The sequence below is a fragment of the Chelmon rostratus genome, chromosome 13 (assembly GCF_017976325.1).
Source record: "Chelmon rostratus isolate fCheRos1 chromosome 13, fCheRos1.pri, whole genome shotgun sequence".
Classification (NCBI taxonomy): Eukaryota; Metazoa; Chordata; class Actinopteri; order Chaetodontiformes; family Chaetodontidae; genus Chelmon; species Chelmon rostratus.
This window is the reverse complement of record NC_055670.1, coordinates 17,469,335-17,497,014: the sequence shown is the minus strand read 5'-3', so window position 1 is coordinate 17,497,014 and position 27,680 is coordinate 17,469,335. Positions and strand designations below refer to the sequence as shown.

The window sequence follows — 27,680 nt, the reverse complement described above, 5'->3', positions numbered from 1 at the left end:
GTACGCCTGAAGGCCCAATATTCTCTCATAAGAATGGAAAATGTGAAGAAAATACTCAGGACAAGGGGTGCTTTTCAACTGAAATTGAAGGTTAAGGTGAGAATTAGGATTACTGGAGGTTTAGGTTGATGGGCTTAAGCACAGTGACTGTCACTGAATTTAAAGATTTATGGGGATCTATTGGCAGAATACGGCAGAAATGTTTTCTTCGTATTCTTAAGCATGTTTTCATTAGTGTATAACAACATGAAAATGAGAACTTGTTATCTTAGAACGAGTTCTTTATGTCCACAGAGGAAGTGCGTCCTCTTCCAAGGAATTCGCCATAGAGACCACAGACCAGACAAGCTGAGCACTGGCTAAAGAGAGTGTCTTTTTAGCGGCCACCATAAAGGAGGGTGTGGCAAGCGGTACTCGTTTGGTTGCAGTTTGCAACCTCGCCACTAGTGGCCACCAAATCCTACACACTGGAAAGAGAGAGAAAAACAGAACAAAAAATAGTCTGTACCAGCAAAGTCATTAGATGAATATTTGTGGAAGACCAAGACATCCTCTGATACTCTGATTATGGTGTCAGATGAACTGACAGACTTAAGCAGCTCCCTCAGCAACAGACTACTTGATCCACTGGGGAACATCAGCCTGTTTCACTCCAGCATCATCTAACAAAGCACTGTGTTGATGTTGTTTCACATCACAACATCACAAAGCTACTGTTACTTATGTTAACATTCGCTCATATCCTTTACACCTGTCCAAATATCATGTGCAATATTACATATTTTTTTTACTGTGTTATAGATTTTTCAACTGTGTAAGTTTAGTACAAACACTGTATTTAATTATCCATATCTGACTTATGTTGCAATTCAATATGGCAATGGCAATAATATATTTTTTGGCAACAGTATTCTTGTACTTTGTATGTAATGCATATACATACATATATGCTTGATTTCTATTTATCCTTTTTTATTTTTTGATCTTTCTACGTCTCTTTTTCATTCCTCACTGTCTCTAACAATTTAAGTCTTATCTTATCTTATCTCATCTTATCTTATAAAGAGGTTCACGGTTGAGAGTTTAACACAGCATATAGTTGTGTGACATTTTTTACCATGACAGAAAGTCTCGGTGAGGAAGTTGAAGTGGATGAATGTGTACACTGTGTTTCGAGATCAAATACTGCACAGTGTCTAAACAAAATTGGGAAGTTTAATGGCCAAAAATTCAGCTATTGGTCAGACCTATGTGTAAGTTATCTTTATTATTATCTATTTTAAACTGTGGGAGGGAACCAGTGCAGACACAGAGAAAACATGCAAACTCCCACAATAGAGATGGGATTTATGGCTCTTTGAGGGGAGCCGGATCTTGGTGAGCCGTTCCTTTCAAAGAGCCGTTCAAAAAACTGGCTCATTTGGCTCATTTTTATATTTATTAAGTTTTAAGAAGGCAGTCTGGCCTTAACTCGTTTTATCTTGGAAATAACCACTGGGAGGAAAAAATTTAGATATCCCACCAATATGAGTTTAAATTATTCTGAAATATTGATTATAACCATATTTGACATGTGTGGATTAGATTTCTGATCTGGATTCATTGTAAATATTCCACAGGGTGGCGCCACATTACTCTGCTTTGACGGCGCTTTGCTTTTTTTTTGGAACTGGCGCACTCACGTGAAGGCAGCGTGCACAAGGTGGCGTGATGCTATTTGCATATCTAATAAGCACCGAGCAGCTGGGCAGCGCTCCTCCACATGTAACTTGGAAAAAAAAAAAGAACGGCTCCCAGCTGCGACTCGGTTCCCATCGTTCATGTTAACGAGCCGTTCAAAAGAACCAGTTCATTCGTGAACGTCACAACACTATCCCACAAAGGGTTTTAAATTTTTCTTACAGAATGGAGTTTAGCATTTAAAGGAACCACCAATGGACTTACTCCAGACTGGGTCATTACTGACTTCACATCACCAATTGTTGGCTTTCTTGTAGGGTCTCATAGTATAAGAAATAGCATGGTGCGCCTGGCAATCCATGAGGCAGGAACTGCTTTCAATATATACGCAGCTGTCAGTTTATTAGGCACACCTAGGTAAAACTGATGCTGTCTATTACAACAGTCCTGCAATAAATCCTCCCTTCAGGAAGGTTATAATGTTCACTTACCTGTGAACAGTTCTAGAGAGCTGTTGGTTCAGCTCTCGGATCATTTCGCAGGATGTATTCTGCTGTTGACCTGTATTGCATCATGCAGAGAGGTGTTTCTGTTATTTAGCCTTCACTCACTAATATAAGTGGGGTGCACAAAATAACAGAAACACCTGTCAGCAGAACGCCATACAAAGCCATCTGACTCTGTAACAGTACATTTCAGTAAGAGACCTTTCAATATTAAAAGGTGCACATAAGGCTTCGGCCAAATCTCCATTAGGGCTCTTAAACATTGCAGAGCCTTTTCCAGGATGCACAACATTGTTTTAGGTTGGCCTTCTGGGTTTCAAGCGTGTTGCTGTCTGTATGTCAGCCTGTCTGTCTGGTAACATTAGGAGACATCTTCCCTTAGCAAAGCCATCTGACTCCAGTCTGTAACGCTTAAACAAGCCTGACTGGAAATGAGCACAGACAAAACGGGATTGTCTGACCTGCTCGATCAATTAGGACAGAGAGAGCAGCAAAGAGATAGACGGAGAAAGCATGTGGTGAGGCACGGCTTTCAGCATCCTCAGAATTTGTATAAAATGTTGAGTGCATTTTAGAGAGCTTGCCAGACAAAACATCAATCTCCAATGAAACCATATCCCTCTAATAGGAACCATCTTCTGACCCCAAACGCCCCACCTTCCCATGTAGGATCCAAGATCGAGATTGAAGTTAGACTCGGGAGCTGAGAAGAAAACAAGATGTTTCTCTTTCCCGTCCCCCTGTCTCTGCTTGTAAAAGAGACAGAAAGTAAACTGTGGAGCTTCAGGGGATGAATCTTAACCAAGTGACCCTGCCTCTGTTCTATCACAGCTCTAACTCTATTTCATTGAAGACAGAGAAGAATATAAATGAGAAACAGTCACACAGGGAATGGTACCTTTTGAACAACTGAAATGAATGAAACAGCAATACTAAACACTGATATATAGCATATTGCACAGCATATAATTATGCACAAGTGATCATAATAATATGGCTGAATGAACAGAGTTGAATGCTGAAAATTGAGACTCAAACTGGACCAAGAACGTGCCACACCAGGCGAGCACTCGGTGAAAATGTTCCCTCAAAGATGATGCTTTCGGTCATTTCAGTACTATGGCTACTGATATATTTGCCAGTTGTCTCTCTTTGCTTCACTTTCTGCCCAGATATGGAGTTCATAAGTGGGTTTTGGGCATCTTGGAGACAGATGATATTGAATGCGGGAACTCCGTCTTTGTTGAGGGTTTAGTAAATTGATACCAAGGATGAAAGGGAGAAGAGGGGAGGGGGAGAGGAGGAGGTTTTGTCCTGCAGTGCTGTGATCAATCTTCTACCCCAGTACTTTGTTACGATGTGCAGCAGAACCTCGATCCATCCACACCCTCCAATGGTTTGAAGTGGAACTGAGGGGGTTTGGGAGGCGAGCGGTGGCTTATTTTGGATTGAATGAGGTGAAATGTAAGGTTTTCTGTATGCCCCATTTCATGTTGCAAACTCTACTCAGCTACCAAGAGAAATAGGCTTTAATATTTCAATCTTTGGCGCATCGCATCCATCTCTCCCCCCTGTTCATGGGACTTGGGTAGACACAAACTGGATGCAAATTATTTGAACACATTGGAAACCATATCGTGAACAGCTGACAGTGTTTTACACTTCACAAAAGGTAGTTCACGTTTAAATTTTATGTTTTTTTTGTTTTTTTTTAAATGAGCTGCAAAGGCTGCAGATCTCCTACCATGTAGCCTAATGAGTTACAAGTCCGCTCTTGTGGTCTTACTCTTTGTTTATGATTTCCTTTGATTATCATTCACTCGCACATATTTCCAAACACTGGTTGGATGCTTCAACTTGATGTGTTGTTTCAAATTCATTGCCCATGTGACTGACGTTCAGACTTGGGTTTTTCAGACCAGACAAAAATGTGAGATTCTTTGACTCTTTTTCCTGCAGCGATTTCTTCATGAAACTCTAATATATTTATAGCTGCTTCTGAATTGCCAGTTGCACTAGCCATGCCAGCATGCTGGGTGCTGTAAAACACTCATTAACTGTTGCAGGAGTTAACAATGCAAACGTTCATTAGTTGTAAAAGGATACCTTGTGTGTACTTAAGTGTTTTAGTACATTCATACACAACACTGCCAGTTGCAACAGTTTATTGATGTAGCAGCTGTTAAAAGTCGAATCCTCCTGTAACAGAGATGGATGCTGGTCATCTTTATTGTATTAACTGCTGAGATGCAACAGTTTGTCATGAAAGAGGTCAGCAGGAGAGATGGTGAGCGATCCATGGGGAGGGAGATGTCTCACACTTGAGCAGATTATGAGGTTATAACAGAGTGAAAATTGATACTTTCTGCTGCTGTCTATGCATGCGATTACAGGTGGTTAGTGGTAAATGTAGGGTAATTCAAAGCTTCTCCTGGATCACAAAATGGCTTTTCTGGGCAAGCAAATATAATCAGTATCAAGAACTTGGCCCTCTGATTGGTCCCAATTAATGTTCAGTAGCTTGATCGTAGATATTCAGTCAAATTCCTCAAACATATTCATTTTATGTATGCAATTGATTTGACAGCTTAATAACTGACTGTCAGACTTACAGAAATGCCTCCTGCTAAGTTTGCAAGGACTAAGGGCTGTCCCACTGTGAAATTAGCAAGTGCTTGAGGGGTGTCTGGTTGATTTTTTCAGCAATTTATGCAGCCTTTCCACAAATCCACAATTCTGCAGACTTTGCTCAAGGGAATAACGCACAATGCATAGTGCTGAGAAAGAGTGATGAAGGGGCGCCCGAGTGGCCTCGGGGTTAAGGCGAGGGCTCAAAACTTCTGGTTCGCATCCAGCCTGGGACCTTTGTTGCACATCATTCCCCACACCCCGCTGCCTCGTTTCCTGTCATCTCTCTACTGTCTGCAAATAAGGCCATAAAAATGGTAAACAGAAACTCCAGATGTGTGAAAAAGAAATTTACAAAACTGGGAAGAAGTTCACAAGTAAGGAAAATATATTCCAAAACAAACCAGAATTATGTGTGTTTGACTTAAAATGTCATTATGGAGATTCTCAAATATGCCTACTGCACTATTTTTGTGCACATCAATTCACCTAACTGTGTCTGCACATGTCCACAGTAATGTCTTCATCTAAGTATGGTGATTTCACACATTTCTCCTGCAGTGATTGGAGCCCCCCTGCCCTCCTACACACACAGGTGACATCAGTTCAGGCCTGCGAGGATAAAACGCTTACGGCTGGACGTTGGAGCTTCGCCAAAGCAACATTTTCTGGCTCCCACTTTCTGTGCGTGTGCAAACATTTCTGTCTGCCACCATGCTGGACAGAGTACTACTCTGCAATAAAGTATAGTCAACAGGACAATCATTGTGGAAATGTTACTTCTTAAGAATTTCTACATGTCCAGCCTGTCTCTTTCTTATTTAATTGTGTTTGGACTTATTTTATAGGTATTATTGTTTATAATAGAGTGGCTTCGGTGTTCTGCTGTATTGCTAAATTATATATTTATCCATGTATTGCTATTATGGCTAAAAAATTTAAGGAAACATTTAAATTTTCGGTTGACATTTCAACACAGTGACACATGCGTTTACATTGACCAAACTTTGCTACTGATGATGCGTTTTCGACTCTCGTCATTTCATGGACTACATTGATCAGACCGAGTATAAAATGTGAATCTCTGTTTGGTACCTGTTTGTTTCCATTTGGAAGTGAATTTGGTTGGGTTTTCTTCAACGGCTCTTTCAGCAGCTTCCCTGACATGTCCGTGTCCAAACAATACAACAGGTGAACATTCACTTTCTTTCACCTCAAAATACAGTAAAACCACATGTACCATAGACTGGGACACATTTCATTCAGCAACATCTGTGTGTGTGAGTGAGTGTGTGCATCTTCCCTTGCTTTTCTATCTGACCACAGAGAGTGTGACAAATGGATGTGTCAGGGCTTGATGGAGCACTGCGATTGCTCTGTTAGGCACAAAGCTATTACAAGACTATATAGACAGCCCCAAAGAAAAATCCTGTTTCAATCAACCACACATAATCTGGGAGACAAAGAAAGATGTTCAGCTGTTGATGGAAAGAGTCGAGCTCTATTCCTAAAGGAAGATCATTTTCTAGAGCAGATGTTGCAGACTTTAAATTTCTGAGCATCTTAGAGAGTTGAATTCGGATTTGTGTCCAATTCTCTGGGAGTCCAGCGGGAAGACACATGAAAGTGGTATCTAGGGCATGTAACACTTTGTAGAGCTTCTCCAGCGACAGTGAAAAGAAGAGTTCTTCAACCTATTTGTGGTTCACAACTCGAAAGTAGAAGCTAAATTTTTTCAGTAGATCTTCATGTGCATGCTGGATTTTGAAGATTAACGGTATAAAACAATAATTATACCTTCAGAAATAATTATTTTTATTTGACTTCACTTCGGTCAGTGCTGTCCCCAGAACTGTCCTGCCACTGTCACATGAAACCACACGAGCCGAACGCATTCCAACGAAATTCAAACAAACAAAATATCAAAGCTGGCTCCTGAAGTAAGTTCCCATCCAGATTTCTGGCTCTTCCGATGTTAATAATGCACCGCACTGAAAAGATTTCTCCGCTCACACATCTCAAATGTCAGCGATATTACAAAGGCAGAATGTCATTTAGCAGGATTATGTACATGGAGCTTGTCAGGGCTTAAAGGCATTAAAATATTTTGACACGAAAGGCTGATTTTTAAATAGCTTTAATATAAGGTAAAACTAACAAGAATGGCGTGTGACTTGCATCGTGGCCACAAAGGGCTGTCGCATCCAGAAAAATGAACAAATATGCACAAATTTCTTTGTTGAAGCTGAATCAGTTTAACCATTGGAACCAATGCTATCAATACCTCCACTAATACTTCCATGTTCCTCGCCTGTGTGTCATGTGTTTGTCTGGCATGGCCGACATGTAATGTCTTTCTGGGCCTGCGATCAGCCTGCTGGCACTGCAGTAAATTCATCGCTAGGAAAGTGCCGAGTCGAGGTTCAGGTTTGGAATACAGTAGACATGCGTCAGTGTCACTGTAATATATTTTTCTGATGCAAGTCAAGTGAAACAGACAGGAGTAAACAGCCAACTGGAGATAAAGCGCTGTGACCTTGGGCAGGTTTCCTCTAACTGGGCCACCTCACTGTTCTTTTCAGTGCATGTTCATGTGTGTGTGTGCATGTACAGACAGGTAGAGAGGCAGAAAGGAAGTGTTGATGTGTGAGAGAAATCCTCTTTTTGCAGAGTAAGAGAGAGAAACATCAGTTTGCATGCTCCTCGTCTATTCAGGAGTTCTGTTGATTCTCATTTCAACATGAGTCCCTGTAAAGCACCTGTTCATCATCGAACCACAGACAAACCTTTTAAAGGACTTTTCTTTACAGCGCTGCATTCAGTTTGCTGAGATGTAAGCCGAAGGAATTTCCCTCTATCTGAATGTATGTATGTATGTATGACTGATCACGACTGTCTGTCTTAATGGCTGCCCTACTGTCTAGATATATAACTTATGATTATCTGCCCGTCTGTACTAATGCATGGCCGAGTGCTTGAATACAGGTATAACTGTGTAACTGCTGGTCTAACTACCTATAAAAAATGAAAGGCTTTCCCCGCTTTAACCTCTGGCCCTCCTGCTGTCTGTCTCTCTTGTCTTTCTCCCTGTCTGTCTCCTTTCGGTTATGCATTCAGAATTTTTTTTGCCAGCATTTGTCGGCTCATATCAAGCCAAACACACATACACACACCTATTTTTTTTTTTTTTCCCCTTGCAGTGCATTGACGTCAATATGCAGCAAAGGTAAGACAGAGTGAGGGTGGAAGGACATCAGGAGGCAGGGAGGAGAGGGCAAGAGGAGGAACTTAGGGAAGAAAGGGCAGAGGCGACTGAAGAGAGAGAGAAGGAGGGATTTTTATCACTTCTCACTTGATATAGTTACACTTAAGGAAAAAAAACGTGCACCTCACAGTGTGAAATAAATGATAACAATTCATTTGGTGTTGGGTAACATAAAGTACAAGATTTCCAAAGCAGTTATTAAGCATCAATTTTCCAAACCTACACTGGTTTAAATCACATCAAGATGATTTATATAACATGTTATAGAGACTTAATTATTTCAACTGCAAACATGCACTATGCTATATTAGACAGGGTTGGGGTTTGATAGCGTTTTATCAAATCTGAATCCAGTACTGTATCCCCTGATCCTTTCAAATCCCTGATTGAATCCAATTAGGTTCAGCTTTCAACATGTTGAAGCCAGTTAAAACTGAACTCAGATCTGCGAGCTGTAATCACCTTTTGTCGGCTCCAGAGTGGTGTTCCTCTTTCCATCAAATGATGTGAACTTGCGGAGAGAGTGCTCGCTCTCACTCTCACTCCCCTTAGCCAAAGTTCACTTTGGGTTTTGGGTTATTTATGGCGATAATATCGAATTAGATCCAGCTGACATAATTTGCCACCAGCTTCATTTTGTCATTACAATCAGGAAAAGGGAATTTCAGCAGCAGCTAAAATGAGCAGTGCTGTGCAAATTACTGAAAATTTGTACAAGGTTCAGCTACTTGTTACTTCTCTCAAAAGTAAGTGAACTGCTTAACTACTGCATGTGAAAGTAATTACTTACTAGGAAAAGTAATGCTTGCATTACTTTTAAATGTTTGCTTCAATTCTTTTACTAATGCACACATAACTAGATTATTTTAATGCTGCTGTTGCACTGTGGGACAAGACAACTGCCAAATTTTACCCATCATTGTACTCCTGCACAAGACAAAAGTAACAAGTAACACGCCTATTGAAATTCCTGTAACTGTTATTGCCTTATCTAATTTGAAAAAGTAATTAGTTACATTTCTAGTTACCAACAAAAGTAGTGGAATTAGTGTAACACTTTGAACGCTGAAAATGAGAAACCTGCACTTGTATGTTTGGTGAATTGCTCTTTAATAATAAAAAATAAAACAAATGATTTGGGATTTTTAGCATAACGTAACCGAAGCTCCACTCTGTTTAGTACAAAATTCCTTCTTTGTGTTTCCCAGACAGCACTGAGCCACAGCGGAGGGATACGTCCTGTTAGCCGCACGCCTCGTTACTGAAGATATCCAGTTAATTAGTCCGACTCAGGCTGCTGAAGCCGAAGCTTCTGAATGCATTTGAATGAGCAACTCTCAATAAACATCATGCATGCGAGTACTGTATAAGACATCTAATAGTTCCAAAAGTAGGTCTGCAGACATTTTCAAACACCATCAATATATAAGATGTTGTACTGTGCCACTGTTTAGACTGAGCTATCTGACAGTATTTTTATTTGAATGTTCTATAAAGCTTTTCACTCTTCAGAAGAAATCTAAGTCTGTGTGTCAAAGCTCCACCTGTCTTACAGCAACTGCATATTCTGTTTTCTTTGCTGGGTTGCCACTTATTCCTGTATTCATGTATTCAGCTCTGGCGCTAATAACCGCCTCACTCATCCCTCCCTCGATTTTCTCCTCTTCTTTCCATTTGCATCCACCCAGCACCTCGATCCCACCCGCTTTCTCCCTCTTTCTATAGCTCAGCTTCAACGTATTCCTCGCACGGTGAGGGTTAGCCCGAGAAGCTGTCAGAATATGTTCTGCTGTCAGCGAGATGCCGAGTGGGAGCGCATTAGATTGCGGCCTCGGTGTGTCCCTGACAAGAAACAAGCCAATTAAGGAATCCCCCGGCACTGCTTAAGCCCGGTTATGGCAGAGGTCCCAGAGACGAACACTGGTGTGCTAAATCATCATACCTTTTTTATATTAGAGCCTCCATGGGGAGAAGTGGAGTGATTCTGGATTATTCCTTTTTTTTCTTCCTCGCAGCGCTGCCGGCCATCACTCAGCAGCACGCCTTAGAGAAGTTTATCTGAGCTATGAAGGGCACTGACATACAGATTTTCCTCTCTCTCCTCCTCCGTGTTGTGCAGTCTCACATCTCAAGGCTAATAGTATTAGGGATGGAGGAAGTGCTTTGAGATAACCCTTAGGTCGCGTAGTTGCAATCAATTACCGTGGTTAAATATTGCAATAAAAAGATTAAGGATTAGGATTGGCGGGAAGTAAAGAGGCTTCAGTGGCCGTGCAAATGCCTTCATGAGAGTGCAGGCACTTGAATGTGTGTTTGGTGTGTTATTTTCATTTTTACTCTCACAAGTTACGTCCAGTCACTCCCTGACATGGCCTCCTATCTTCTTCCTCTGTCTGTTTTCTCTCTCTCTTTCGAGCCCCGTTTCTTCCTGCCCGAAGCCCGAATCTGACGACAATCCTCTGAAAACGTTCCCAAAAACTGACAGACCGATTTGTTCCGAGGACTTTGTGTCGACTAGCGGCTGCCTCAGCTTACTCGTGTCGCACTGGGAGAGTGATAAAGAAAGCTGGGTATTATCGTGTTGCATCATCACACAATAACAGAGGAGGAGCCTGCGTGATGGAAGTTAAATGCTGATACTAACACTTTTTAGGCTGAAGCCAAAAATCTGATTCTTTAAATCCGAGCATCAAAGGATAAGGTAAGGGTTGCTCTTCATTTTTCTTTATGTCAACAAATTTCATAAAAAGAACAAAACCAACAGTTTTTCAGTACCTCTGCAGCCTGTGTTTAGCACTGAGTTTATTTGCTGCACCTGGATGGTGCATGTGGGATTGACTCAAGATAAACTGCAGTGCTTGTGTTGGTTGTAATGAAGGAACTCACGTCGTCCAGAGCAACATCAAAACTAGTTTTTCGCCATCTATGGAGCTCTACGTGACAAGAATAACAATTATAATTTTTACATTTTGGAAATTTACAGAAAGCTCTTGTAAGTATACTGAAGTCCACTAGTGAAAGTCAGGATTCATCAGCATGCAAAACACACTCGCAGTGCAACTGTCTTACCAGACACGATTCCAATCAAATGCAGGTATAAAATCTCTATATAGATTCCTGCTCTGAATTTGGGCCTCGGGAACATTACCGTAAACAGATCATCAAACAGTACCTTCAGTGAGGGTGGGCAATAACTGCAAGTTTAGCAAACAGGCCTGTTATCAGCAGCAGCTGACAAGTAGAGGACACATATCAATATTTAAAGGCACTTCAGACGACCTTCTCAGAACACATTAGACTAAAACTGCTGTTGCATCAGGCTTGTTTTACAGTAAACGTTTTTTTAAATGCTGCACTGAATCTCAATTTCATCCAACATGCGACAACAAGCTGCATCATATCCACATCGAGTCCTCACAAACACACACGCACACACACGCCAAACGTCTTGCTCTGAGCTGAACATTAGTGAGGTGCACAGCCTAATATTTGACTGAGCAGTGTTCTGGCAGCAGCAAACCAATGAGCCGGCGTTGTGCTCCTCCCTTACATAACGCTGTGTTTATACGCCCCCGGTAGATCTGACTTATTGGCTGCTTGGGATCTCTGACAATAGATAAAAATAGGATTATTGCGTGGCTTTGTGATGGACAACCATCATTTGTTGTCGTCCAACCTGGCTTTGCTAAGTTTCCCATTATAATATCAATGAGTGAAAACAAAAGGCTACATTAGGCATTCTTAATCCCTTAAAGCTGTTTCATGTAATTTAATAAATAAGATGCTCCTCTCTCTGCTCCGCTCTCTTACCCCCCCCACCCACCACCGATGGGAAATGACTCATGCATATTTCAGCAGTGTGTCTGCCCATTCTGAGTGGAGCTTATCGTGGCTGCATGCAGACGCCAAATCAGCCCTCTTTTCCTTCTCCGCCTTCTGCGTCTCTCTCATTCACCCCTCCGACGCGCTGTTCTTCATCACTATTCAGCATTTCAGAACATGGAGCGAAAGACAGAGAATAGAGACCCACATCTCCGCCTCATGAAAACATCTACCAAATCATCTTTTCCGCTGAGGTACCTGCTAGCTGTTGGCATTTCTAAACACACACAATTATTAACTTTCACTGTAGGAAAAAAAGTTTGCAGAGTCAAAGTCCTTGAAAGACATTGTATAGATCAATTGCTGTTCAATATGCACAAATCTAATGAGTAAAACCTTGGAGAATGTGTTTGTTTTCTAACTCTGAGGATATTCCCACATCCAAGTCATTAAAAAACATAACAACAGTGCTCCTTACATGGTTTCCCCCTGTGAGCCAAGTGAAACAGGTCTATTTACTTCCCAAGCAGAGCAGGTATAAAAGGATCTAAGGGCACCTTGCACTGAAGGCTGGGCATGACCAAGATGCATGATCACATTTACAGTGTGTAAACATCTGTTTACGGCTTTCCAGTGTGCTGGAGATGCCTAAGATGTGGACCCACAGGGAAATGCAGTCCAGCGATGGGGGAGACCAAGCTCAGTTACTTAATGGATTGAAGCGTCTCCGTCTTTCCCCGTCATTTTCACTTTAATTAAAACTATTCCCAGGCAACTCTGATAATCACACACAAGTGTGCCTATAGCGCTGCATGAACTCTCACACTACCCAGACTGACAGCTAACTCCTTCCTGCAACTTTTTTCATAACCAGGGTGCCTTTCAAATGGAAAGATGAGCACAAGAAGGCACAGAGAAGCAAAGACGTAGCGTTGGTCTATATGCGTCCATTAAAATGACAAATTAGCTTCTTTTAAAGTGCTGTGAAGAAGAGGCGGATACCTTCATGTTTTAGGGTGTGTGTATATGCAGAGGAGAGGTTTTCAGACTGAAAGGTGGTGGTGTCGGGTGGACATGAGGTAAAGATACAGAGTGAGGTGAAAGGGACGGGTGCATGATTTGGCCCCTGATTTGGCCCATTCACCAACAGCCAGTGAGCAGTTAGAGCTGCAGTGGCTGTAACACACAGCTCATGGAGGCATTAAGTCTTACTTTGAAACCCTTTGCACCCAAATGACACACTTTGCATCAAAAATCTCCCTGCTTCCCTGAGACTTAACGCACTCAAACACGAACACACAAACACTGAGCACATATTTTCACACGGTGTGACTCACACTTCCCTGGTATATTGTTATCTGAGATTAAAAAAAAAAACATCCATAAATCTGCTTAAAAATCATTTAAAAAATGCATCTTATTGCTACAGATTTTGCTGAGAATCATAACATTTTAAATTTTTTATCAATTTCAGATTTATCACATTAATCCTGTGACAGCTGTCTGTACGCTCATGGGCACAAACAGGAACTGCTAAAACGCAGTCTGGCATACTTTGACTGCTGCTAACTGGCAAAATGCAAACATTAAAAAAAAAAAAAAAAAAAGAGGCTCAATCTATAGCCCGCAGCTGACTAACTGACTCCATGATAACATTATACTTCCTGTTTACATCCCTAAAAGCCCCAAAGTTATGGGAACGGCAGTTCGGAGAATCTCTCATCACCGTGGGTCTTATATTCCCGGGACACTGATACTGTCCGTCCATTCATACACAGATTTGCCTCGTGTCAAAAACCTGTGAACATATGGACGATAAAGTTAACTATTTTACCATGTGCACAATTTTGTCTCTCTATTTGGCACTAAAGACTACTGATTATTTGGCTAATTCTCCCACCCATACTATCTGACAGTGAGTAAACAACTACAAGGCTACGCACAGTGTCTTGCTCAAGGACACTTCAAAATTGTTGTCGGGATGATGCCAGCGTCCTGTGTTGTGATGCTGGCATGCCACCACTGTGTACTTACGGTTAACCTTCCTCCTCTACAAAACCACTCACCTTCCACTCTTAACAAGAGTTGTTTACCGGCTTCTGATAAAAACTCATCCACAAATCCATAAATATACACCTCAATTTCCACTTCACCTTCAATTTCATATCATACAACCAGCTATATTCCTGGCATACTCATCATCGGCTAATCATATTGGAGCAGTTACTGCATATGAAATTTTTTTAAGATGCACATTGGGCAGGACTGACTGACAGCAGGTTATATCCGGAACCAGAACCAGTGCGCAACTCTGATAGGCAGCTACATGGTGTGCTGCTGTATCGGCCTGATACCAAGCTGTGTCTAATATGGTGGGGATTGACTTCCTCTTGCTGGCTCCCAGGTAGTAAGGGGGATTTAAACTATTTTACCTCCCCAGATCTTCACACCTTCCCTCAGGCCCTCTCACCTCGATGCCTTAAATATTAATGGTAAATCGGAGGATAGTGGATGAGTGAGGAGGGGAGAGGGCTGACAGCTTAATCATGGAGGCAGCAGCCTCCCTCTCCCCTGTTCTTTAACGCTGTGGGCGGCTGTCAACGCGACCTACATGATGTAATCACCTCCATAACCCTGATATGGGCCACAGAGGGCCTCGCAGCGAGAGATGGAGAGACAGAGAAGGGGCTGTGGGGGGGACCTTAGGGAGCTTCCAGCAGAGGATCATTTAAAGTCAAAACTCGCAGAGTTACTATGAAGTCGTAAGGATAGTGGAGGATGGAAAAGACACTGCTTAGTGCAGCTCCGGAAATAAAGGCATGACCCCACTACTCCACTTTAGGAACTCTTTTTTTTTTTTTACTTCCATTTACTTCCACAGCTTTCACCTAAACACACATCAGCACAGAGGGAGAGCTAATAGCTACTACAACTCTCAGGTTGCTACTTTCTCCTATTGAGTCTGTTTGCAGTCACCTGATAACACAAGGGTCTCTTCTGTTTTCTTGATCTCAATCATCTCTAGATTACAATTTATTGATCTTGTTTTTTTTTTTCTTTTTACAGATATGGCACTCCCTCACGATAATTGATTATCACATTACAGTGAGATATCATAGATGCTGTTCTTTAAGGTAATTTTTAGATAGATCTTTGATGGGGATTCTCCATTGTACGCATGGCAAACAGATCACTTTTAATACTAAAAATAAAAATTCTAAATACAATTTTTCTCTTCAATAAGCAGTAGACATCTGCTTACATGCTATGGATTAATTGCTTATTTATTCGCCTCTATCAGACAAAAAAGTGACGTTTTGAGAGATCAAAACCGATAAGGCATGACACAAATCAGAACCGCAACCAAAAGCAGTAACTTCATTAAGTAAAGCACCTCATACTTGACATTTTGAAAGACACCACATAAAAGAAGGTTAAAGCTCCAGGCATTTTCCTGACAATAAAACACGGATGGGTTATCTCTCTATCTCAGGAAAACGGGGAGCTAAACAAGGATGAACACAGCGTGGACACAGTGGGATCGGCTCTGCCTCTATCCTGTAATTAGTCTCCATCTTGGATCGGGCCGTGCCATATCTAACAGGTGCAGAGACAAAACTGGGACAAAGGAGGCAAACAAAGAAGTGGAAGCGAGCCAGCTCCGCCTTTGTTGCTCGCTGTATATAATGAGAAGACGTTCTCAATCAGTCCTTCAGGTATTCTGACAGCACGGAGGGGTTTTGATGCAACATGAAGGTTTTGATCTGAGGGTGTTACAGTTCATTGTCAGCACATCTATATTTTATCGCGCCGGTACCTTCGGTCTGGCGCTCGCCGCTGTTTCCAAAGTTTTGCTTTTCAGCCGGACAAGATACTGCCGAGGAGCTGGAGGCACTTACTGCCAGAACAAAATAGAAATACCCCTTTCAGGTAGCTGACTGAGAAAAATACAGAATAAGGTATCTTACATGCAGCTGTTGTTTCTGTAGTCACTGAGAGGTAACTGGAGGTGAAACGGAGGCTTGAACGCTAAGTTTTTGCAGCATGAATGATTTTGAACTCAGCTTCTACGTGCTGTCCTACAGATGAAGACCTGGAGGGATGGACGACTCAAAAGATTTCTTTTTTTCATTATGGCCTATTAAAACTGTGGTCAAGACTTTGTAGTTAGTATGCAGAAGATTTCGTCAACATATTGATTTTAAATGTTGCAGTTAGCTTTGTGAGCATGGGCTGGACTGACGGCCACACTATATGCTTTCTTTTGGCTAGCATATAAAGAGTTAGTAAAATATTTCTGTGGCCCTGAGGTGACACAAACAGGACAGGAATTGATAGGGGAAGATTGGACCGCAGGAGGGAAGCTTCCTTAGACACCCTGGGTCATTATCTTTCTCCAAGTTACAGTATTTCCCATGTGGAAAGAGGAGTCTGAACAAAAACAAGGATGTGAATATGAAACAGATCACTGCTACCCGTCCTGACCTGTTAAAATCGATATAATTGAACTCACTGATGCAGCACTGGCCGTGCATTTTGAACAAGGCACACTGGACAGCAAGACTGAGCGCAAAAATCTGGAGCAGAGTTGCCCTCCTTACCCCGTTTATAGGATATGTCTTCCATCCGAGCTCTCCAAGCACAGACGTCGTATCCAGCAGAACGACTGAAATGGGAAAAGGAGGAGAGGGGAAAACACAACCATTAGCAATCCGTCAACACACAAAAAGTCCTATTTTCACACAGGAAATTGAAATATCAGTCATAAACGTGTTCATTTGGACATTTTTATATTAACAGAAATGACTTTCTCAGGATGAATATTGATGAGCGTGGCGGCGTGTGCAGTGGGAGCAACATGTTTGCCACTTGCGACGCAATTTGTGGACTGATGGATTACGCTCAGATTGCTGTCAACAGTCCGTCCCCTCCCCGGCCATCCCTTTCTCTCATCCGCAGCTTTTACCCTCCTCTCCTGCCTGTGACCGAGACGTAATCAGGGACAGATCTGTCCTCAGCCCTTCCTTTTCTATGATAATATATGTTTCATTTTGCCAAATATTAATCAATATCCTGGTATGGTTTTTATGTATGGAAATTGCACTATCCCAGAGTTTAATATACAGTCATATTAATCTTGGTACAGCATAATAATAAGGTTGTCAGTTGAATCTAACCTTGCAGGTAGTGTTAAAAAACAAAGCAATTTTATCCTGGAAAATATTGCCATCCTTGACAATATTTTGTCTCGCTCTCAAGGACAGCAGATTTAATAATTCAGGGGGAAGTGTCTCTCCCAGCGACAAGTGATTTACAGTGAAAAGGAGCAGATACGGCCTCCTGAGTTTACCTTCGTTGTGAAGCCATCATAACATCACTGAATTAAAAAAAAAAAAAAAAAGTTTCTACCTACACTTGTGACAACATTAGGGAATAGACAGCAGACACAGATCAAGTTGCATTTTCAAAATCCATAAATATTACATGGAGCCCATCCAGTCACCTTGTCAACTGTGCCAAACGCACAGTATGTGTGACAATACAGTTATGTCCTAATTATGTGTGGAAAACAGTTGGTATGCAGGGTGAGAGTGATAGCTGGCAGAAAAACAACACCAGACCCAAGAGGCTTGTTTAAAGCCAACCGTCTCTATCGCACGCGACGAGCCGCCGCCGTTGAGTCTCATCATCAGTCGCCACAGATTTCATCTTTACACTCGTCCTTGAGCAGCCATTGGCTTAGATCTTAACTGTTAAGCTGAGAATGGCATGGGCTTAATACAGACACTGATTTCTGACCAATTACAGTGGATTCTTCTACTTGGATGATGACTGAGTTTTAAGTGTCAGTCAGTCACGAATGTCCATTCAGAGCTCTGCGAGTGGTCCTTGGGGGGCTCATTACGCCAACAAATCTCTATCAGTGACAATATTTCCCGGATAAATCTCCATTAACATGATTGCTTGGGGAAACCTAGTTATTACAACTGAATGTACATCAAAAGAGGTAGTAGTTCCAACGCTGTTGTGTCATCATCTGTGAATTACAACGTCAAGGCAAAAGAAAAGTGATGTTTGTGCCCGTGAATCTGCTCTGACAAGACCAAGGCGAGCAGAGAGGAGGGGAGGACATTTTTGAGTGTGTTTGTTCCTCAGTTATGAGCCAGTACACCTCTGATGGAGCCTGTTTGACGGAGATTGTCCAAGCATCTGCTCGCTGAGGTTTTCTCTGTGCGTGCACGTGCGTGTCTGTCACGCACAGCTAAATGCTCCTCTACTTCCACTCATCTCCCACAGAGCCGGTACAGGACACACTGCAGCGGCACGGAGTAACACCTGTTTTAGACGAACGGCCGTATCACAGCGTCCAAGAGTTAAGGTAACCACAGAGGACAGGGGTGTGCTGTCAGAGTCAACACTGGTTGATGCTCGCAGTGCCGCTGTGGCTGTACAGCAGACTTACATATACAAAAACAATGATAAGGAAAGAAAATAGTACATTTTAAAGTATCTTCTAGCATTGTAACTGCTGGATGATGCTGGATGAAAACACATCTTTGACTGAACTGTGACTGCTGCATATACAGCTAATGCATTACAAGAGCAATCATAAAGAATTATAATGGACTTACATATGAAAAATATCAAACTGATAGTGAACTGCTGCTTCCATAATTCTAGTAATAAGGATGCTTCTCACATTGGGATGCGGAAACTCGCATATTTTCACGGATTCCCACTTGTCCAATAGCAACACAAGGAATTGCTGAAATTCCTGAAAATAATTAAGACCTTAAAGCAGCACTGATTTATTTTTTGGCCACTGGGGGCAGCAGAACAAACCGTACATACAACCTTGGTTGCATCCAGCAAATCAGCATTCATTTACAGAGCGGTTTCTGGCTGTCTACTGAATTTAAATCCAGTATTTAGCTGTCTTTTGTCTCCGACGGAGGGAAAAATCTGTCTCTTTAGCTGCTAAATGCTCTACTCTACTACAGTTCTCCAGTCCCTTACTCTGTCTGTCTGCCATGTGGTGCTGAGCAGGTAGTGTACAGTGGGTATTTAGAGCTGCCACAGCTGCCTGCTGCTGGAAGCCGGCTGATGAGATGAAATAGTGAAAGTGAAACAAAATAGCAAAGCTGCTAAAAAGCAAAAGACAATAAGCTGAAAGAAGAAACAAACACTCTGACGAGTTGTGGTGACCTGCAGAGTGGAGCTGCAGAGCTCGGTACTACAAGAGATCCATTTCATTTCACACACAGTCATTTGATCCGTTGTTAATATGAAATATTGATTAGAGCAGCTCTTTTAATTTGTCTGTTTTGCTTAGGTCATATATGGGATAGATAGATAGATAGATAGATAGATAGATAGATAGATAGATAGATAGATAGATAGATAGATAGATAGATAGATAGATAGAAAGACTAAAATGTTAAATCCCAATTTTATCACTTAGACACACAAGTTTTTCACAACTCATTGCCTCACCAACCAAAAATCCTTTGACATATGCAAGGAGCCATAAACGCAATGAGGTGCTGCGGTCATGTTAATGGAGTGGGAACTCCGAGGGTGCGAGACAATGTATTCTAAAGCATAACGTGTGGCTCCTGAAACCTGGATTATAAGTGAGGGATTTAAGGAGAGAGGAACGTGCTTTCTCTGAGATTTCAAGGCAGCATTATACATATATCGTCTGCAGATCTGTGTGCGTGATTTGCAGCTGGTGATTGGTAAAATCAGTTTGCCTGAGCAGGAAGAGAGGACACGCAGAGAGAGAGGGACAGCGAGAGTGAGACAAGTTCACACACTGGTTTACTAGTCAACTACCACTAGTGTTTGATTAAGGTTTCTGATGAATGATATTACATTATGATATTTAGTGAAAGAATGTTATTAGTTAGAGGTCGATTCTGAAACAACAGTAGACAGTCATGCTGGGGCTAAAAACACTGAAAGCCACAGAGGGGACCCTGATTGATTCCATTACCTGAAACCCCCCAAATCTGTTGTGAACTTTCTCCACCTCACTAACTCCATCAGCAGGACAAACATAAAACACCTCCTCTTCTTATTCTACTCTCAAGAAAGTCTGAGTTATAATGGCTGCTTCTCTTCTATATCTCTTCTCTTGTTGGATCATAGTGGCATCACCTGCCCAGACAAAATGAAAACATCAAGGACATCACGTCACAAACAGCAGATTAAATGCTAAAGACCTCAACAGAAACCTTTTAGAACAGCAAATGCAAAGCATTTAATGAATCCCGTTGTGTTGCATCAATCTGAGATAAATTTGAGAAAATGGACATTGATTTATATGCAAATGTAGCAGATTAGTCTATTGATTGACTATCATGTACATCACAGCAAGGCGAGGCTTCATGCTGATCCTTTCATACTCTTCCTCTCAGCCGTCCTAGCTCAGTTTAATATTTCCTCCATGTTGGCTGGTTTTGGATGAGCTCCAGTGTCTCTGTGTGACTTTTTCTGCCCACCAAGGCCGGGTCTGTACCATGTCAGCACCAGCGCCAGGCTGGAGCACTCGCTGGCAATGCCAGCGGTGTTAATGGACACCATTAGACTACTGTGGGCAGGTAAAAAGCACAGTCTCTGGAGGATAGCCTAATGTCTGAGCACTGGCCTTGTCGCTCACCGCAGTGAGCTGTTTCATACTTCACATTTCTATGAATAAAGAACAGTTGTGCATCAGGAGCCAGTGTGGAAATGTATCCAGCTGAGGAACGTTGCACTGTTGGCTCAAAACGTTGTGTTTCTGACTTCATAAGAGCTAAGAAAAATAGCCTTACCGAGACGTTTCATGAGGTGTTTATTTGAATCAGCTGTTGCAGAAAAAAAGCACCATATATTTATATATATAAGTGTTACAGTTCAGAGTTTCTGCTTGATTTGTGCAAAAGACAGAACATGCTTTGAAATGAAACACCTCTGGTGTGCTGACACTGTTTTGAACTGACTGTGTGTGCACTTTTGCTTGGCTGTGTGTGTGTGTATTCTGGTTTGGGTAAATGCCTGCTGAGCAGCGTACCTGCCAGTATACATTAAAACTGCCTGCGTCTATACATCCATCCATCCTCTCTCTCTACCTCCCTCCACAGAGTTATCTTCCAGCGAGGCACCCACAGACCCTGCATGGAGCTGAGGGTCCTCTGGGACTTCCGCTGCTTAGATATAAATAGAACATGAGCTGGCCAACTCATAAATATATGGAGCTCCAGTAGAATGATGACATCTCCTGTCTGGCCTACAACCATTGCAGGCCACATAAACACCTCAAAATAACTCGGCCCTAACAACAGACCCAAAGACGGTCTCATCTGTGCTACTGCATGTAAATTTGAACCGAGAGGAGTTCGAGTAGTCAGACAACAGTGATACTGGCTGTCTACAGTCGTGTGCATCAATGCCTCGTTCAAATATAACATGCAAACCCAGCAAGTGTGCCTCTGAAAACAGTTTAGTGTTAAACTTGTGTTTGATGTTGTACGGTTCTAATTCTGGTTATACTCATGTATGCTGAACATAAATCAGGAAATTAAACAAATAAAATCCTGAATCTGTAAATGCACTGCAGACACACAGCAGCTGACAGGAAGAGGAGATATTATGCAGAGAAATATTACATTTTTACGAGTGAATAAACACTGATGTTACCTATAAAAGGGAAGCTAAAAAAAGAACCAGAAGAATGCTGAGCTTTTAAGTTTCATCAGCAGTCATTAATAACACCATCAAGCACATCATGTTTATGAGGGTAGTTTAAAAATATGCACACAAAGGGCAAACATTTTCTGCAAACTGCCATTAGAAATAATAATAATTAGCCTGATCAGCCACCGTCAGCAATCAATACAAACACACACTATTAGACTATAAACCACAAATCAGACAGCCTTATCATACTGTAGCAGTTTCCTATTGTTTCTGTGGTGGTGACAAAACGCAAAAAAATGCACATACAGTATTTGAATTAAACAGAAGCTCCCTCTCCAGGGAAAGTTTTGCAACCAAACTCCCTTTAAGAAATATTAGATTTAACAATTCTTTATGAGTCCGCAAAAATGCATTACTCCAGAAACACAAGATTAAAGGTGTCACATGTTGACAGTGTTCTTGTCAATTCGGCATTAATATAATCCATAAAGATAAACTGCATTTCTGCACAAACTTTACAGACTTTGGATTTTGTCACCTCAACTCGGCCTCTGTTGGTTAGGTGCACTATTTCAGTGGCAGAAGACTCTAGGAATGTGAGGAAAACTGTTTCATAAATTATGATTTCTTACAAGAATACAGGCTGGTTGGCGTGCCACATACACCACATACACACCGAATTAAACACAGGCTCATAACACTGTTAATTCGCCATGTAGCATCGAGGAAAAGTAAGACACCTCCCCTGAACGCATCAATAGTTTACAGCATCCTTTCGGATTTTAACACAGAACACATACCCATCAACATAACTCTGAAATGAATAGCACCGAATGCTGTATTCACAGACCAAGTGAAAAACGGTTTTCGATTTTTACTTGCACTTTGTCCCATTCCCTTTCCATCTTTTGCTTTGTGTGCTCCTTCCACAGCATGGCGCTGTGGTCAGTGGCAAGTCAGATCTCACGGCAACTTAGAAACTAGTAGTTCACAGTCAGCTAACACTAAGCAACCTTTAAAACACACATGTATGAATATTTACACCAATCATCAATTATTAGCAAGCTGGTTTATGTTTACGGAGTGGGAGAAATCTCTTGATGTCCAGCATGATGACGAAGACACTGGGAAACATGGGCTTGTTCGCTGCGTCCCGTGTAGTTTTAAATGAGTTTCAACTTTATTTTAAGGGCACAACGGACAGCTGAAAACGGGGCATGCCAAACTGGCCGTGGGGTAGAAGAAGCATTACGAGCACACTCCAGGGCATCCACAGCACCGGCTAGCCACGGTGTAATTCCTGTCCTGCTGTAAAGGTTCAATGTGGAGATATTTGAGTATGCTATAACAGTGAATCTTTCAAACCAAGTTGCTCATAGCAACACACTGGTTTCTGTTGTGATAAAAGATTAATGAAACATTTTTTTGCATACAGTAGAAATACTTTCTAGACTATTGTGGTTCAAAAAGTGATGCAAGTCTTAGCTCCAGACAAAAACAAAACCTTTCAATTTGCCAGCTCCATACATTCCCATTCCGGGAAACAGCAAGTCTTGTTAGATGACAAACAACAACATCTGATGAACAGAGACTTGTGAGAATTGATTTTGGTGAGTATTTCACTGAGGATTGCAAATTGTCATTTAGTGGTGTAAACAACGCCCTGAGCTCTCAAATGATGGGGGGATGATATGCTGTGAAATGGAAATCTATCCATAGCTGAAGCAACCTGACAGGCATGACAGGGTTTTCAACACGTCTCCACACTCCACCAAGATCAAACATTCAACGGCATAATAAATGGCAGCAAAGCAAATCTTCAAATGTGGCTGATTAGATCTGATATAGGCTGTAAGTGTTTTTAAACGGGGGATTAGTGAAGGGAATTCTTCCCAATAATATGCGATTTAGCCATTTAACACTTAGTCAAATACTACTGCTCCAGTATTGAATATAAAGCTCAAAGTGCCAACAGCAGGGTTTTACACATCTCTCATTTACTAAAAAACCTGCAGATACGTCAAAACATCCATATAACATTATTGACCATTATTTAGCATGCCCAAAAATTGTACGTTGATTTTCCACAATGCAGGATGATGGTAAATACACAATAGTGAGCAACTTCCTGCCTTTTCTGTCTTATTTCCCTTGAAAGTTAAACTTTTATCCTGCTGTATTTTCCCAAAGTTGAAATGTCACTGACATAACATTCAGTTTCTTAAAGGCCCTGCACACAAAGACAGGTTGTTCTTTCAATTATTTGGACTAATTAGACTTCTCTAATGCTCAGGTTGAACTTTGGTGACCTCAACATAGCACCGCCTATCTCCATGGACCAACAATGACTATACAAAGCTAGAAAATAAAGCTAAAGAGAAGACATGACAGCTAAGCACAGTCCTCAGCGGAGGTCTAATCAGGCAAAGCAAGTGAACAGACCTGTGTGGGCGGACCCTGGGTGCAGAGCCCTTAACTCAAACAATTTTCAGGTGCCTGTAAACTGATTCTCATAACATGCTGGAAAGCCTTTCTATAGAATATCAGTCTGAAGCCGCAATGTATGTTGTGCATAACGGCCATCAATATTATACCCAATATGCAAGCAACACCTTGCAGTTACTTGGCTAAAATATAATATAGTTCAGAGTTATTTTCCTCCACTGTGAGGCGGATCTTGTTCACCAGGTGGCCATAAAGCTCGCATATGATAAAAGTCAACAATCATTATCTGAACATAGTAATTCCTTTGAGAAAGCCGAGCTACGAAATGAACAGTCTCCAGCCCGGAGTCATCTCAGCCTCTCTGGGTCGGGAGCCTTCGCAGAGAGAACTTTTGATGCATGGAGCAGCTTGTGCTCCACTTAACAGTAATAAGGTAACTGAGGTCGAGGGATAAAAAGAGGTCCATCTTACAGACCGACCATAGCTTATACAATTGGGTACATAAATGAAGAAAAATCTGAATAAAATGCATGTCTAGCGTTAAAAATTGCATTGAATTGTTTGTTTTTCAAGCAAACGCCCAAATGCATGAATATTCCAACTGATTGTAAATATAAATAATGTTCTTCCTCCTGTGTAACAAGCATTCGAACGTACATGTGGCCACAACACACGCAGCTCACACTGTGGCTCACGAGTCAAAGGTTCAGAATTAACATTTCTGTGGCTGCTCTGGGTCGGCTGATTGATTGATTTTCCTTGACAGCGCACTGCTGGTGAACATCTCCCTCATCTACAGCACTGATGGTGATCTCGGAGCTCTGCGGCCGGCACCAAAAGCTCGAACCAGCCCTCCGCACAAATCAATGCAAAGAGTTGCGCTGTTTTGACGACGATTTTGTAGCTTGACCCTTTTGAGCTTTGGCTTCAAACTTTCAAAGATCAAAGAGCGTCTCAGTGAGAGGCATCAGTCCAACAAAACATTCACATGCAGCGCTTTCAACTGGCTAATCCATTTCCCGAGGATGGATTGCTTTCGTGATTTTTCATGCCTGAATCTCTCTGCTAGGGAAAAAACAATCTGAACGACGTCAGAAGTGTGGAACAAAGACATCATCTCCAGATTTACTGGGTACGAGCAATCTTCTGCTCGGGAAAATTCTACAAGGGCGCAAGAAATCAGGTTAGTAAATGAGATTTGTGAATGTTCATTAAAATAAATGTAGCTGCTGCCGACTTCACAAGGAAGGGAAATGGGAGAAAAAAGAATAGAGGAAGAATAAAAAAAAAAAAGAATAAAAGTAAAGATTATGGGAAGAGGTCTATTGATGGGGAAAACAGGCTTGTTCAAACCTGGCAGTGAGTGAGTGGAGCTGTGTTAATAACTGTCTGCAATCCCAGCTGGGTTGATGTGAGGGATTGTCTGATATGTTGCTTTGCGTGGAGGCACACAGGCGAGTGGCAAAAAGGTGATTGGTTTTTATTGTTCTCCTAACAGCTGACATCTCGCCCAATTTTGTTTGCGAAATCCCCAATCTGTGGAGCTGTGTTTGTCTGTGGTTAGAAACTCTGTGTAATGGTGCTGGGTTTTGTCCCCAGCCTGCCTCCATAACACACTGTGCGCTGTCGCAGAGCAGGAAAAGAAGTCTTTTGCATTTCATAGTCATGGGGTGGTCGCACCTCAGTGTGAATTGGGAGGAAAAGTTGGACACTTGCATTCACTCTCACGCGCAATTCAGAGTCTCCGCAAAAACCCTACATTGAGCCTGCTCAGCCACTGAGGCACCACATACAGCAGGAAATTAATTTGCCGAAGATGAAAGCGACGTATCGAGAAAAGCGTGATGTGGAGAGGTGAGAAACATTTATGCCTCGCCACCTAACGAGAAGCTTTTCTTTGTCATCTGAGTTATTATCAGTTTTTCCCATTCTGAGCTGCTCCGCTCTGTGGTAGACAACGACCGCAATTGTGCCGCTGAGGTCCCAGACCAGTCAATATGAAAGACAAAAGTACAATAGAAAGCAGACATCAGTTCAATCATTCAATCTGTGGCAGAGAAAAACACAGAGCGAGGCAGTTATGTAGCAGCTGTCTGGGAGAGCAGGGAGTAGCATCGCTCTTATTGAACTGAGAGAACAATAAAACATAACCTGGGGGGCAGATCCCGCTGTGTCCTGCACAATCAATAAGACTATTTTAAACCTCACTGATGCTGCAGCTGTGTGTGTGTGTGTGTGTGTGTGTGTGTGTGTGTGTGCGCGCGCATGCACGGACAAAAACGCGTGACCATGCCCACGCACACGAGAGCGCGTGACCGTGCCCACACACATGCACAGTCACGGATCATGTAAAACACAGGCGGGTTGCAAGCTTATGCAAAAGAAGGGTGCAGGAGTGTTTCCCTGTGTATCCAATGACACACACACACACACACACACAGCACAAAACAGATGTGTTGTCTTGTACACAGCTGAGAAGCTTTTACGGCATGTGTCTAAAACTGTACTGCAACACCCACAGCACACATACACACACATTCTCACACTGTCATCCACTTAATGATTCAATCTGTGGCTGCTCTACTGTCTGCTCTCTCTCTCTCTGTGTGTGTGTGTGTGATATAGGATGTGTAATTAAAGCAGCCTCAGGGTTGTCACTGCAGCAGCTGATTTCCATAAAAACTGCATTTCATTTTATTATCTGATTCAGTGTTTGGATAAAAACTGAGCTGAGGCAATCCACTGAAGTCTGGAGGGGAGACAGTCAACTTTAAATCTGAGTCTGGATTCTGTCACGGTGCATTTGAGTGCAAACAGAACACTTCATTCCAGAAGATCAAGGCTAATTCAAGTAATGACTTGAAACAGAAATTATATTTGTTACCTAAGTGGTTTTCTCCATATTCTGCTCCATCTTTTTATTCACTAATGAAACAAACGATTGCTAAAAACTGCATCAGACATTTGAAACTTTTTCATTTTTGCGGACTTTATGCATGAAAGCAAGAAATGAAGAAGCTTTTTAATGATAAAGTGCCGGCATGTTATCACTTTATTGATTTACTGCAACTTGTATTTGTGGGGTCTCTTACTTTACCGATTCTTACAATAACATCCCCAACAGTGCCCGCACTGCAAATGTTTGAAATGAGGGAATAAGTGCAGGAGCTCTGCAACAGTAAATAAACTGTCGGCATGCAGGCTGGGCGAATTCAGGTATCTGAGGAGCTGATCTGGAAACTCACCTTGGTTGCACTGGCTGAAGCGAGTGAGGACAATTCCAAGAAAGAGTGAAACGAGGAAAAATCTGTTTCCGGAACTCATGTCTGCGGCAACATCTAGCTTCATCTGAGGTACTTGTAGCCGAGAGGTAACGTGGTCAGAGAAAAGCGAGCACCGATCCACCGGTCCCGGTCCTTACATTTGGTCCCAGGTGGAGAGAACTGACGGGTGACGGAACGAGAGGAGATCCATCCCCTTACCTGGAGGCGGCGGCGATGGCGCGGAACAGGGAGATTTTGGATAAAGTCGCGAAATTATGTGGAGTGAAATCAAAATTTCAGACAGGCTGAGAAACACCGAGCGCCTAACAACTTTGGAGACCTCCCACGGACTTCAGCCGGCGATGCTGCATTGTTTCAAAGACAAACTAA

The 27,680-nt window shown here is 42.1% G+C and overlaps 1 protein-coding gene across 1 annotated transcript in view; it reads right to left on the bottom strand.

The window, feature by feature from the left end:
* Positions 1-27,402, bottom strand: part of LOC121616411 (ephrin type-A receptor 6-like) — a 164,419-nt gene extending 137,017 nt beyond the window's left edge. The window contains exons 1-2 of the mRNA XM_041951165.1: positions 27,273-27,402; positions 16,503-16,567 (exon numbers count right to left, since the gene is read on the bottom strand). Of these exons, the coding sequence (XP_041807099.1) occupies positions 16,503-16,567; positions 27,273-27,375 (168 nt within the window). The 5' untranslated portion in view covers positions 27,376-27,402. The remainder of the gene's footprint in view (positions 1-16,502; positions 16,568-27,272) is intronic.
* Positions 27,403-27,680: the final 278 nt, after the last annotated feature.